General features: G+C 42.6%; 1 protein-coding gene across 1 annotated transcript in view; it reads right to left on the bottom strand.

The window, feature by feature from the left end:
• Positions 1-1,794: 1,794 nt before the first annotated feature.
• antxr1d (ANTXR cell adhesion molecule 1d) overlaps positions 1,795-15,060 on the bottom strand; it is a 32,605-nt gene continuing 19,339 nt past the window's right edge. The window contains exons 12-18 of the mRNA XM_034681094.1: positions 12,425-12,503; positions 12,056-12,151; positions 11,922-11,960; positions 11,712-11,810; positions 11,257-11,421; positions 11,042-11,122; positions 1,795-2,945 (exon numbers count right to left, since the gene is read on the bottom strand). Coding sequence (XP_034536985.1) covers positions 2,649-2,945; positions 11,042-11,122; positions 11,257-11,421; positions 11,712-11,810; positions 11,922-11,960; positions 12,056-12,151; positions 12,425-12,503 — 856 coding nt within the window. The 3' untranslated portion in view covers positions 1,795-2,648. The remainder of the gene's footprint in view (positions 2,946-11,041; positions 11,123-11,256; positions 11,422-11,711; positions 11,811-11,921; positions 11,961-12,055; positions 12,152-12,424; positions 12,504-15,060) is intronic.

Here is a 15,060-nt window from a genome sequence, read left to right as displayed (position 1 = left end):
TCAGTGGGATTAAGATCTGGGGAGTTTCCTGGCCAAGGGCCCAAAATCTTAATGTTTTGTTCCCCAAGCCATTTTGTTATGACTTTTGCTTTATGGCAAGGTGCTCCATGCTGGAAAAGGCATTCTTCATCACCAAACTGCCCTTGGATGGTTGGGAGAAGTTGCTCTCGGAGGACGTTCTGGTACCATTCTTTATTCATGGCTGTGTTTTTAGGCAAGATTGTGAGAGAGCCCACTCCCTTGACCGAAAAGCAACCCCACACATGAATGGTCTCAGGATGCTTCACTGTTGGCAAGAGACAGGACTGATGGTAGCGCTCACCTCGTCTTCTCCGAGCAAGCCTTCCTCCAGATGCCCCAAACAATCAGAAAGGGGATTCATCAGAGAAAATGACTTTACCCCAGTCCTCAGCAGTCCAGTCCCTGTACCTTCAGCAGAATATCAGTCTGTCCCTGATGTTTTTACTGGAGAGAAGTGGCTTCTTTGCTGCCCTCCTTGACACCAGGCCTTCCTCCAAAAGTCTTTGCCTCACTGTGCGTGCAGATGCACTCACACCTGCCTGCTGCCATTCCTGAGCATGCTCTGCACTAGTGGTGGCCTGATCCCGCAGCTGTAACACCTTCAGGAGACGGTCCTGGCGCTTGCTGGACTTTCTTGGGCGCCCTGGAGCCTGTTTGGCAACAATTGAACCTCTCTTCTTGAAGTTCTTGATAATTCGATAGACGGTTGACTGAGGTGCAATCTTACTCGCTGCTATAAACTTCCCTGTTAGGCCCTTTTTGTGCAATGCAATGATGGCTGCACGTGTTTCCTTGCAGGTAACCATGGCTAACAGATGAGGAACAATGGTGTCATGCACCATCTTCCTTTTAAAGTGTCCAGTCACTCAATAATGACAGATTGATCGCCAGCCTTGTCCTCATCAACACCCACACCTGTGTTAATGTGTGTGACACCTGTGTGTCATTGAAATTATATTAGCTGGTCCTTTTGTGGCAGGGCTGAAATGCAGTGGAAATGTGTTTTTGGTGATAAAGTTAATTTTCAAGGCAAAGAGGGACTTTGCAATTAATTGCAGTTGAGCTGATCACTCCTCATAACATTCTGGAGTATATGCAAATTGCCATTATAAAAACTGAAACAGCAGACTTTGTGAAAATGTAATATTTGTGTCATTCTCAAAACTTTTGGCCATGACTGTACATCATCAGGAGTAAGGTTTAAGTTATATCATGTCACTTAAGAAAGAAAGCAAACCACCTCACCTGGATTGTCTTTGACAGATTGAATTACTTATATCCTAACATCTATGAAAGAAAGTTGAAAACATCTTTAAGAAATGTGATTTGAATGCTTGAAGACATTAAAGGTTCATTGCAAGACTTTTATACAAGTCGTTTAAATGGGAAACAAATGGTAAAAGATTTATATTGAAGCAGTGATGTGTTCCAAAAGAGTGACTTTTAATAAACCTAAAAGCTGTTCAACATATCTGAATTTATTTTAAACTTTGGAGGCCAACTCTATAAATTTCATGGATAGATTATTAGTGTCCCGTCAGCCACAGAGGTTTAATTACTTTAATTAAAGAACTGTGGCTTCACAGACACATATCACCAAATGTTGTGTTCTGCAATATCTAATCATCTAATAAATATATCATTATGTCTCTGCAGTGCTGGCCCCAATGTGTTTGTCAGCTGATTCATGACATGACTGTGCAGAATCCTGAGATATTATAGTATACCTTAACACTTAAATAATGAGGAAAGAAATCACTTCCAGGCAGCACATAAAAAAACATTTCGTTTATTGGAAAAAAAAAAAGGTTGTTAATAAAGAAATAATGCAAATGATCATTTCAGTCAGTAAATGCAGAGTACAGGAGAACCCCAGAGATACAAAATGTTTGTTAACAATCCTCCACCAGAAGGTGCCAAAGGACCTCAAATACATCAGACCAGACATGCCAGAAAGCTCCCTCAGATCCACCTTCATATTGCCCTCCTGTAAGGATGAAAACCCCAGAAACCCACCTGATGCTAAATAGAAGACAGATGCAGGAAGGGCTTGTATTAAAATAAATAAAGTATGGAGAAACTGCCCTGCAGTCACAAAAGGTCGCTGTACTTCTTACTAAACTTTGAACTAGAATGTAAAAAAGTTTCTTTGGTTGAAAAGGTGAAACTATGCATCACTGTGATTTGTGGAAACCTAAGATATTTAAAAAACAGCACAAACATGACCAAGACTGCTCTCATCTTTCACTTGCAGCCTTATTGCTCACCACATCCTCCCTCAACATGATTACTCTCCACCAACACAAAGTAAACACAACGTTTAATCTGTCACAATCTAACTCCCAACAACACATCCATCCCTTTGGTTAAAGTCCCAGAAAGGGTTGCACTTACTCTTACCTCAGAAAACACCACATCTAACTGTACATACAGGCTTCAGGCGTAGGTAACTACATGCTGTGTTTCCTATAAAATCAGATAAATACTTTTGCTGTCCAGCAACAAAGCACAGAGCTCCAGATAACAGCTCCTGCCTTCAACAGATATGATGTCTCTCTGCTGGCTGAGTCTTAAAGGAAGACTTTTTCATGTGGAGAAGGTGGATGTTTTCAGCCTTCTCCTCATCATCAGAGCCTGGGTGGGGGTCGAGATGGCGGCGGTCCTGGTGGCATACGAGAAGGTGGTGGACCAGGAGGGGGTTGGAGAACAGCAGGGGGTGTGCGTGCGGGTGGTGTAGTGCGAGGCCCTCTTGATGGCGGCTTCGTACGGGGGACAGAGTTGGATACCAGGGGTTGCTCTTCCATGTGAAGAGGAGGAGGAGGCGGGGGCGGGGAGGGTGAGTGGTGCGTGCGAGGAGGAGGAGGAGGCCGGTTGTTTGAGGCGGACTCTGCATCTTTGACCCGCTGGAAACTGATACAGCGACCCTGCGAGACACAAACAAACATTGAAGCACAGCTACACATCATATTTTCAATGCAGATTACGGCTTTAAAAGCAGCGTGTCTTTGTGCTGGATCAATGAGCAGCTCAGATTCAGCAGCAACAGTGGTTTGTGTGAGTCTTTGCCAAGCTCTGCAGATAGAGGCCTGTGTGTTTGAGACCTTCGAGGACACACAGAGCTGCTTCTGTCTTCTATCCACACCTGCACTACAATAGCTGTGATGCTCGCAAAGACGACACACACAGATACGCTTTTGCAATCTCAAGCTTTCCCCGTTTCCCCTCTTCTTCTCCGGGAGCCTCTGGTATGAGTCTCTTGATGCAGAACAGAAAGTGGTTTATGTCTCTTATGTGCTCGACTTGCTGGGATGTAAAGGAGGGTCTTCTTTAACCACACAATAGTTAACAGAGGCCCCTTAGCATTTAACATAATTTACAAGTCCGCTCCAATGGACCGCTTCTCTTATTGTTCTCATTGATGGGTTTCCTCTCTGTTCCCTGCATAGCATCCTTCCACACACACACTCTTGTCATGCTCAGTGTGTATGTTTGAGGGATGGGGAGTAGGTCTCTGTGTCACAGACCCTTGGTGGTCTGATTATAACACCTTATTAAACAGAGAGGCCCTAAAGTCACACAGGGGCCAATAAGAGGGCCCCAGGAGCAGTAGCTTTGTGACTGAGGGGGCCATTGTGTGTCTGGGTGTGTGTCATGAGGGCTGAGTAATTGATTGGGGGCACCCTGGTTGGGGGAAAGCAGGGGGGGTGATTGCCGGGGCCTTGTGTCCAGGCCGTGGTGAAAGGGCCAGTCTGTGAGCAGCAGAGCAGCAGCTCCAACTCCAGAGACAGCATATGGACACAATGAGAGCACAAGCTCATGAATATGAGTGTGTTTGTGTGTGTGTGTGACTGTAAGCATGCCTCCACCAGAACATATGGCCTGAATGAAACCTGGAGCTCATGAATAACAGAAACAGAGAGAGAGGAAGGTTAGGGGTCTGGCTGCAGGAGAGCACTAAAAACATAGGGTGACTGCTTAAAAGAGCAACAGAAAGAGGAGAGTCTTCACCTTTAATATGGAAGAGATGAGGAAAGACAGGAAGCCACAAATTAAATACTGCTTTATGAGCATTTTTGTGCTCTACATAAGTCTGTTTCCTGACATTGTTTCAGTTTAAACCTTCATATTTACTTTATTTGACTTATAAGTTATTAAGTTTGTTATGCATTATAGTACGCTATATTAAAGCTCCTCTAAGGGATTTTTTTGCCTGTTTTGAAACAGTCTGAAATCAATTCTGGTGCCTCTATATGACCTTCAAAATCAAAATAGACCATCAGAGTAAAGACTGATGATTTTTATTTAGTTATTTCTAATTTCTGTGAACGCTGTCACTGGGTAGGTGTCAAAAAGAGAACTAGCAGCGCCCTGCTAAAAGAGCTCTTTGTTACATTTTCCACGGCAAAGTGTCATATGGAGAGATATATTTAAAAGTTAAAAGACAGAAAGAGGAGATCTTTAATCAGAAAATACTACTTGCACATGTACGGGACAGGATCAGCAAAATTGAAGGTACAGCTTTGTCCACTGGGGGCGCCAAAATCACAATAAAAAATCATCACAGGACTTTTAAGTGTTTATTTCCTGAACTTTTTATTTTTTATTTTATATTTTTGGCTTTTTTGCCCTTATTGGTTAGGACAGCCAAAGAGAGACAGGACATTTGGGGAGCAGAGAGTGGGGGACAACATCCAGAAAGCGGCCGACCAGTCGGGAGTCCAACCGGCGACCTCTGCAACGAGGACTACAGCACCTATTCATTGGGCGTCTAGACTGCTAGGCCACCAGCGCCCCTCCTCAACTTTTTTTAATTCAATTTTTAAATTCAACCCTAAAATTGTTGCTATTTACTGCCCAGTTCTTTCTCAAAATGAGTTCTTTATCTCAGCTTAAATGAAGCTTGCAGGTATTTTAATTACTTTGCATAATTACACATTTAATTTCAAAACTCAAGCTTAAGATCAACCAATACCAACTAATCAAAAACTCAAGACTAATGCAATTTTTTCAGTATATATATATTTTTTAAAATTCACTAATAGTTCGAATGAAAAATTAGCTTTGCTCAGAAGCAGCGACTAAAAAAGCCCCTCATTTACTTTTATACTGAGAGTATATTTCAGAGCCTGCAGTTTTTCTACCTTTACTTCATCAAAGAATTTGAGTCAGTGCTCCTACTGTTGCCAGATTGTTCTTCTACATACGGATTTGTGCTGTTCCTATATGTGTACATTTGCCACCTCTGAATGCAGATGGATGAGTAGTGTGAGAGGTCAGCTTTGTCACACTTGTAATGTTCAGCTTCTGGCTCTGACGTCTGTCACTGCTTCTCTCCCCCTCTCAGTGATTGTTTACTCATAGTCTCAACTCTCTTTTTAGATAAACAAAACCCTCTAAACACCTCCAGCATCGCTCCTCACACCACTCTGCTGTCCGCCTGGCCTCAATTCCTCCCTCTGAGCCCCAAGACTCAACCCTTCTTTTACAAAAACACACACACACACAGAGTAGATACTCCTTGGCCTTTTACAAAGCACACACACGTTTGTCACCATTATGGTAAAGAAAAGAGGAGGAAGATGAGAGAACAGAGACGTGCATTAGACCTGACAGCTCTGCTTGTCACCTCACATGACTTTACAGCGATCCACTAAGATGAGAAAGATGCTCTGTGTGCACTCGCAAGAGTTAACACTTCCTCACTGATCCGATGAGCTGCTGTGGAATGTGGGACAGCTTCAGATACACTCAGGACAACAAAGACTGAGGGATTCAAATGTCAAAGTTTTGCATAAATTACACATAATAAGTAGCAGCAGCTGGTAGTTTACTCATACTATTATATAATCCTGTATCTGTTGAATTTCTCTCCTCAGAAGATATATATAGATTTTTTTTTTTAAGTTATATTTTTAGACATTTTTGCCTTTATTGATAGGACAGATGTAGAGAGACAGGGAATGTGGAGAGTAGAGAGTGGGGGAAGACATGCAGCAAATGGTCGCAGCCGGGAGTTGAACTGGCGACCTCTGCGACGAGGACTAAAGCCTCTGTATGTGGGGCGCTTAGACCACTAGGCCAACAGCGCCCCGATACATGTAGATTTAAACTAAAAACATAAAGTCTTTGTGTCAAAAATTTAAAATTTGCAAATCTCCTAAACAATCTTTCCTTGTGTCACCTGACAGAAGTATCCCTCGCCTTAGTTCACATCACCACTCCTGATAATAAATCCCTTGGTATCGATAGTTTTCAGAAGAACTAATGACAGAGGAGTGATTAATACAAAGAGACATACCATTTCTGAAGCATATGTAAACTCCGTTCATATTTCAAGTCTGCAACAGCACAGGCACACAGCTCTGCCATCAACACGCCTATGTACTACACTGCAGGTGCTTCACGTACACACACACTTAAACATGCAAACACACCGCTTTGTTTTACCCTGCCTGTTCTGTTGCTTCACAGTGATGTTGTCTCACCTCTGTAATGCCTCTATTAATACCTCTGATGACGGCACAGCGGTGGGACTACTTGGTCCAAATGCCTCTGTGACATTTGTGTCAAAGGCAAGATGACGAAGGGGGGTAAATACCCGCCAGTACCAGTGTGACATTTTGCTGGCTTTGGCTGACATTACAATGTTTGTTAGCATATTTGTCTTTCAAAAATGTACCTGAAATGTGTCTATTTTGAGGGGTAGGTAATGAAATATTAATGTGTTGGCTGCTGTATTTTCCGCCTCCGGATCCCTGATGCCACATTCAGCTGTAACAACTGTAATTGACTACATGGCTAGTTAGCAGTAGCAGTGAGTGAGAACATGAGTGTGTTTATAATTCGAGTGATCAGCTCCTTCAAGCAAAGGTGGAAAAAGCGAGAAAGGAGGGGTGTAGAAGCAGAGGTGCTTGTTTGTGAGTGGACCGAGGAGGGATGGTGGCTGCCCCCTGGTCCGCTCTGTGCCGTGTGACGGTCCCATCAGTGCCATCAGCTCTGAGGACAAAAGAAGGGAATCTCTTCTGTCACAATATGGCTCGTGGCCTTTCAACTCCCCATCTGTTTGTGTGACGCTCACTCTGGAGAGCTGAGACATACGTTACAGTGACACGCACGCACAAGCACGTGCACTCAGAAGAGGGGGATCAAGCGCACACTGAGAGTGTGGCAGGAACTGGCAGGCCGCTGATGGCCGTTTGCAGAAGCAGTGAAGGAGGAGTAATGTGGGGGGGGGGGGGGAAGCAGGATAGGATGAACTCCTTCTGAGCTGCTGGTTCACAGTCTGAAGGGAGGAGTCTGAGGTGTGCTTGTTAACGCTGAGCTTTGTTTGTAATCCTGATGTTGCTGTTTTTCACACAGCTGCATGTTCCAGCTTTTGAGACAGGGCAATTTTACCTGTATCTGTTGCTCTGTTATAATGACACAAAGCTGTCTGGTCATAGTTTATATCTGACTCGGAGGAAACTCCAAACTGTTGCCTGTAAATATTCTTTTTGCTCCCTTTCTTTTTCCCTGTTTATTACTCTCATTGAAAAGGTGTGTGTCATTTATTTCAGCTTTTTTGTTATCCTGATCCATCCCCATATTTGTCATATCATTTAATATGTTTTGATTCTTATGTAGCTCTAGCGAAAGTTCAGACAGGAAGACTAAAAAAGCAATCACAGCAGTTGTTTAACTCTCCTCTCCCTTGTTCAATAGCTCACCCGCTTCCAGCTGCACGCTCCGGAGCTGTCATTGGTTAATCAGCAGCTGCGTCATCCAATAGCTCAGTGGCACGCCCTTATCGCCAGCCTATCAACTTTCTGCTGTCTTTTTAAAATGCGTCTCTCTCTCCAGCTAGTTACTCTTGCATTGATGGTGCGCACCCCTCCACCTCCCCATCTCCACCTGGTCTCTGCAAGTCTTCAATTCCTAGGATCATCAACCACCACCACCAGTGTCTGGACTCTAGGGGGATTTCTTCAGCTGCCAAATTCATGCATCCTACACCCACAACATTATCCTCATAGAGTCCTTACGCCAAAGATTTCTGTCAAGTTTCCTCATTCATTCAGTTGTAATAAATAATCTTTAATATTCAAATTGTGTCTCTCCTGATTGAAATAGCTGATTGTGAAAACATCCACCCAAACCTGTCAACAGTTTTATTTTTATATATGTGTATTTTCTATTTTGGGGCATTTTCCGCCCTTAATGGATCGGACAGCTGTAGAGAGACGGGTAACGTGGGAAGCAGTGAGCAGGGGAAGAGATGCAGCAAAGGGTCAAGGCCGGGAGCCGAACCCGCGACCTCTGAGGACCAAAGCCTCCGAAACCTGTTAACATTTTAAATTTTGATGTACAATCAATGGAAATAGCACTAATTAGAGTGACACCTTCATATTTTCCAAATTTTTGAGTTTGTTTATGTTTCACAAAATGTTATTATATCTGTCTCAACATCACAGTTTATTGTTTTCGAGTGTTTTTACTGGAACAGAAAGAGAAGTATTTTATGTTTGATTGCTGCTAGTTTAAGTCGTGGTAAACAAACTATCATACATTCTGTATTTTAATGTAGGAGCCAGAGTGGCAGTAGAATCTATTTGGAGGATCTGTTGTATTATGTATTATGTATGCCTTGCTTATGTATGTGTTTTTCATTTGAATTTTTCATGGTTTTTAGGTCCTTTGGTTTTCCTTCTGCAAGCAATCTTGTATGATTCTCACGTGGGAGAAGTGGACGTCATTTCTTTTTAGAAGAAGACAAAGACTTTATTAATTTCTACCAGTCCAGTTGCCTTACGGATCAACCTTTGGATTACCATGACCTGGATGACTGAGAACTTTCATAGACACTTTATTAATCCCAAGGGTAAATCCAGTTTTTCACTCTCTTGTTTGTGCACGTTCCACATAAAACACACATGCACAAACAAAAGCCTCAAGTGGACACTATTGGAACTGCAGTTTGTAGCTCTTCCACATGCTTCATATTATTTATGTAGAAACCGGAGCAAACAGTAAAATGAACATGACTGAAATTAAAATGTATAAACCATAAAGAGGTCCTGATGTCTGAGCACTTCCATCTCTTGTGATCTGAGCATCTTACCTCCCTTAACAACACAACGCAGAAGTCCAACAGTCATGCTTTTGTCGTGATATGTGACACCACAACTCTGAGGGATTCCCTCTGAGGGTCCAGATCTAAGTCTGGATTTCATCAACAAGAGGAATCATTGTCGTCCGTCATGTCTGATGTGGTTATTAGCACCAGTTTTGAACGACAGCCTCCCTTGCAATGAAAGTGTATTTCTTCCCCCTCCATTCTTTCGTTGAGCGAGGTGGCGTGGTATTTTCCTGAGTTAATGGCTCGTGAAGAGAGTTGTGAGGGTCATTGTTGAGGGGCTCTGTGACCCGGAGCTCCACAAAAAGTGTCTGACAAAGACTCCCGAAACTTCTGCCCTGACAGAGATGAATTATACCTCGTAGAAAAAAAAAGTCTGCGATGGAAAGAAGGGATAAAACCGGTGATGACAGCCTCATTTAAAGACTGCAGATACAGTAGAAACACGCATTCACACTGTTACATCCTAAAGAAGAATCATGCCATTCAAGGGACAAATCAATAAATTTCACTGCGATATGACCTCAGCTACAAGAAGCGACAATGAAACCATTTACAACGCAGCAGATGTTTCACCATGACAACCAGCGTGATGATGAAAACACGTCTGTGAGGTTTGAGGGATGCCACACACACACACACACACACACACACACACACACACACACACACACACACACACACACACACACACACACAGGGTCAAGGTTAGATAAGAGGGCTGCGCTGCTATCGTGTCGATTTAGGAGAAGCAGCAGAAGCAGCAGTTTCCATTTATACGACATCATAAAATTTCACAAGAAGCAGATCAAATAAAACCCAATGTGGAAGTTTCTCTTTTACTATAATTGTGAACGCACAGTGAACTTGTAAGTTCAAAGTGAGTGAGTAATGTGTGATCTGGGAGCTCGATAGAAACCCGACCATTTTCTGGGAGTCATAGGAAACTCTCAAAGAGGGGTACAGAGGAGTACAGTACTCCTTCTGTATGAACAATGACAGCTTTGAGGAGGAGAGCTGTATCAGTGGCTCATTGACAAACCCTGTGAGTCTGATAATGTGTCTGTGTGTCAGTGTGCATGAAGAAAGTCAGTACATGAAGCGCACTGACACGTGTTGTCTTTATGAAACGTGACAGACTTAAAGACAGAATGCAGATGCTCAAAATAGAGATGGAAAGCACACTGAAGTCTTCAGTACCATACCCCAGCTTTAAGGAGGATGTTATCCACAAAACAGACTTAGATTAATCCCAAAATGACACATTGTGATTAAATCACAGTTGTGTTTCAGACATCATGCCTGGTAGTGGTACGCCAGATTCTCCTACATCTTAGGTATAGAGTGTAAACATGAAGTAGACATTGACTCTGGTTTCAGAAGTGAAGACAATATGAAACCAACTTTAAACTGCATTCTTCCAAATGTCCAGCAGGGGGCGACTGCACAGGTCGCAGTTGAAATCAGATTGTATTGAAGTCTACGGAAAAATAAGCCCACTCCTTGGATGATTTATTTCCCTGATAAACATTTTCCCAAATAGATTGCAGATTTCAAGTCTTTCTTTAGCACAGCTGGAATTTCGCTGTTTGAAAGTCCTGCCTCCATGTAGGGAATAATCAAGGATAAAGTAAGATAAGTTTTAGAGTGGGGATATGAAGCTACCATAGCAATCTATCTACCAGAACAGAGGTGTGACCATGTGTGTCAACCCAGTCTTCCATTATAGTCGCTAATAGCTCTAAAAATCCTGGTTTGTGACGGCCAGAATGTCAAACGCTAACCTTCCAGTGGGTTTACAAACACATGAAAGACTTCATTATATGGCTACTTCCACTTCTTATATCATGTCTTTGGTTTGAGGTCAAGAAAAATATAAATGTGACAGCAGCTTGGTGTCAGACTCACCTCGTCTCCAGGCTGCGGTCTCATCAGAGACACCTGGTCATAACCTCTCCTGAACAGAGCCCACAGAGCATCAAGCTTCCCCTGCAGGACCCGGGGAGAAATAAATGAATGAGTGCAAAGAAGAAATTCTAAAGAGAGACATTTGAAACAAAAAGGATAAAAACATCCATGAACATGATTTTAACTTTTAAAGAAGTTAACAAGGAAAGACTGACCTGGATGGGTGTGTACCACCTCCTCTGCTGTGGGGGTCGGCGGGGGTGCTTCCGTGGCTTTGGCTCATACGGTTCAAATTCCTGCTCTGGCATCTTTACAACTGCATTCTTAGGTTTGTCAAGCTTGGCACCCTCTTCAGTGGAGCCTTTCTCACCCCATCGCACCTAAAAACACAGAACAAGGCAATTTCAAGGTTTAATCAACATGAAGTTGAAGCAAGAGAACAAAAGTTTTCAGATTACACCAAAGAGAAAGTAAAGAGATGATAAGGGACGTCACATATGAGTGAATCCAGAGACGTGGGCTTTAAGAAGTCATTTAAAAGATACCACTGATTCTCCATGACTCACAACAACCTGACTGGCTCCACCTAATGATTTAAGGCTCAAGTGGTGTTAACATGTCTGCAGAGTAGCTTCTAAATGCACAGTCTTTAGTGCATCTGTGTGCATACCTCCATGCGCTTGATGCCTCCCACTCCTCTTCCTCCGTAGTAAGATGCATCCACTGTGGGCCACCTTTTCTTTGGCATCCCATCTTCATCATCGGATTCCTTAAAGAGGAAGACTCATTAGCACACAACAGCTTATATTGTCCCAAACTTACTCATATTAACATTCAACTAAACACACACAACAATGAAAGGTGGAAATATAAGACTTACTGGTTCCGGAGGAGGAGGTGGAGGAGGTTCTTTGATCACCTGAAGTTGGAAATAAAAGAAGTTTAAGCACAGGCACACACATACTAAAACAAGTGACTACAAGTAAAATGCTGATGTGTGAAGTTCAGACTTACCACAGTGCAGCAGAGAGGCCAGAACCACCACATCATCAGCAGAGCCAACAGCAGGAACACCACCAGCAACGATATTAGCACAATGGTGCCGTCAAACTGCAAACAAACACAGAATCACAGGATCAGGATCAAACTGAACTCAAAGACAGGTGATGAGAAAAAGGTGAAAACAAAAACAGTGAAAGTACTCACAGCCTCCTCTGAGGACAGACACAACAGAGGAGACCTCAGAGAGGAAGAGAAGAAGAAGAAGACTAGAGAACCAAGAGGAAATAAGAAGGTTGAAAGAAAGTTTATTTAAATGAGGCAGCATGCTAGAAGGAAACAACAGTATGTTGTATCGTGGTGGTGAACACAGGATGTACTCACACATTCAGTCGTGGTGATGTGAACTGAGCTGGTGATGTAGGAGAGGCCTTCATTCATGCTCACCTGCAGGTAGATCACCCTGCAAAACACAGAGCAGGAACTGGTCTAGTTATCCAGTACAGATTTGCAAATGTGTTAACTTTTAACACTCACATGTTCTGTAATGGCTGAAACCTTATAATCTAAAATAAAAGTGTTACAAATTGTTGGTTAAGAAGCTTAAAGGTGTTTATTTTACATTGTTCAAACATTATATCTTTTGACAGTGATGTTTATCTCAAGATTCAAGAGCTTTATTTGTCACATGCTCATACAGATGGGCTCTGAAATGCAATGGCTCTACTGCAAGGCCGTACAAGGAAAGCACACTGCATGAACTGTTTCATTTTTAGTTTCATCTATGTAAAGCGACTTCGAGTATTAAGAAAAGCGCAATATAAATCCTATGAATTATTATTACTATCATGAACTAAAATAAACACAAGTATGTTAAGAATGTTAAATTATATGACTAAAACTTAGAAAAAAATGGGATGCCTCCACTCAAATACAGGGGTAATCCAAGCTGCAAACTCCAGTGATAAAAACTGAAGCCAATGCAGAAGTACAAAAACTGCAGTTCCTCAACTGTCCACTTGGGGCCGGGTCCAAAAGTGAAGGAATCCAAAATCTGAATAAAGCCTCTTTTGTATTTCACATTAGAAAATCCACAGGACCACTCAGTAAATACTGTAAATCAATTAACCATTTAGATTATTATTTTACAAATGAAATACATTTTTTACAAACATCAAGACTCCTACACCATCATCCTACAGTAGCTAGCAACCACTACTTATTTGGGCAAACTCTTTTCCTGCTTCTACATTAGCCAAAAGTTAGACAGAGCTATCACTTCCAATATATCGAACACCATCCTTTCACTTTAAACACCTTCAGAAACCAGTCAGTGATGTTACCGAGACTACATCCATGTTTTATACAGTCTAAGGAGAACTGTTGTATTTTCTTAATTGAGCTAAAGGGAACTAACTAGCCCTTTCTCAGCTGTGATGCTTTCTCCTCATTTGTTTGTTATGATTTAAAAACAAATGAAAGATAGTGCACAAACTTGCTAACATGCATAATGTTCGGGTAAGTATGGAGTAAGTAAAAGTTAGCATAGAATAGAGCTAAGCAAGCAGAGCTCCTGCAGAGTCTCAGAGGAAACCCTGTACACGTTGTGTTAATGGAGAAATCATATATTTACATGTTGTAATAATCAATCAATCTTTATTTGTATGGTGCAATTTCACAACAAATACAGTAATCAGTACAGTATGACTCATTCTCCTTAGAGAGATGAATCTTTCAGCTGATTTCTGTTGATTGTTTTATTCTGTGTATATATTTGTATTGTCTGTTATTGTTACTGAAACAGGATGTCTTCTTTCTTTTCCTGTGCATCATTATAAATGTAAACATTTTTATGTTTTTGTCAAACAAAACCAACTAAACATTCAGCTGAGGAAACATCACACTTTAACTCATGTGATTTTTGTTCTTCATACACACACACACCATGGTGCACATCTCCTCATGTGCACACGTCATGGTCATGTTTGGGTTACTGTAGAAGCATGCCCGAGGTGTTGAATACAATCCTCTGATTTTTCTGTCCATACTTGCTGCTTTATAAGCTCACAAACATGCTGAGAGGGACAAAAAGCAGTTAAAGAGGTCAGCGAGTTCTCCACCCAGTGAAGGAATCTCTTCTGTTTGGATCAGTCCCAGAACTCTAATGTGGAAACCACAGACAGCTAAATGACTTCTTATTCTCCTCTGCTTAAGCTGATATCTCGAGGCAGGGACATGAGAGACGAGGAAACCAACAGTTTTTTGTTTTGAAGGTGACAGGAGAAAGTGCAGGATTGAGGAAGGACAAAGCAGAGTAATATTTAGAGCAAGGTTATTCAGAAATGGGAACAGAAACAAGACCTGTGAGCTAAATAGGGGACGAGGGTGGAAGCACAGACAGCTGGATTGTTGTTAAAGGTTTAGAAAAGAATGGAGAATGGAGGCTTCTTGTGCTGTTCTTATGGTTTGGGGGGTATTGAAAGACACAAGGGGGTATTGAGGTTTATATTCAGGGAGGGGGAGACGAGGGGGAGGTCACTGCAGGGTGGGAGAAGGGAGAGGAAAACAGAGACGTGGGGGAGGGTGGTAGGAGGAGGGCTTTTCCTGTTCGACATCCCTTCAGCACTCTGAGACCCTTCTTCACTATTTCCTCAATCACTGACTCTGTTCTCGTCCCCCTCCTGCCACTGGAGCTCGTCTCATAACTCATGCTGACACTGTCTTCAGAGGAGGAAATTGGCGATGCAGGTGCCACTCATGTTTTTCACTTCTTCTCTCCCTTTACCCCCCCCCCCCCCCCCCCAAATCATATGTTCAGCCCTCCTCTCAGGCACACAGGGGGACACAGTGCTATCAGCTCCCCTCTGACAGAGAGATCTCAGCCCCTATCAATCATCAATCTGCCCACTATATGTGTCTTTGCCCTGTGTGTGTGTGTGTGTGTGTTTGTGTGTGTGTGTGTGTGTGTGTGTATGTGTGTGTGTGTAGGAGGGGAAAACTGCTGCATCTGGAAGGTTCCC

The sequence above is a fragment of the Notolabrus celidotus genome, chromosome 4 (genome assembly GCF_009762535.1).
Source record: "Notolabrus celidotus isolate fNotCel1 chromosome 4, fNotCel1.pri, whole genome shotgun sequence".
In the NCBI taxonomy this organism is placed as follows: Eukaryota; Metazoa; Chordata; class Actinopteri; order Labriformes; family Labridae; genus Notolabrus; species Notolabrus celidotus.
Note: the sequence above shows the minus strand (reverse complement) of the source record. Positions and strands in the feature narration are given on the sequence as shown.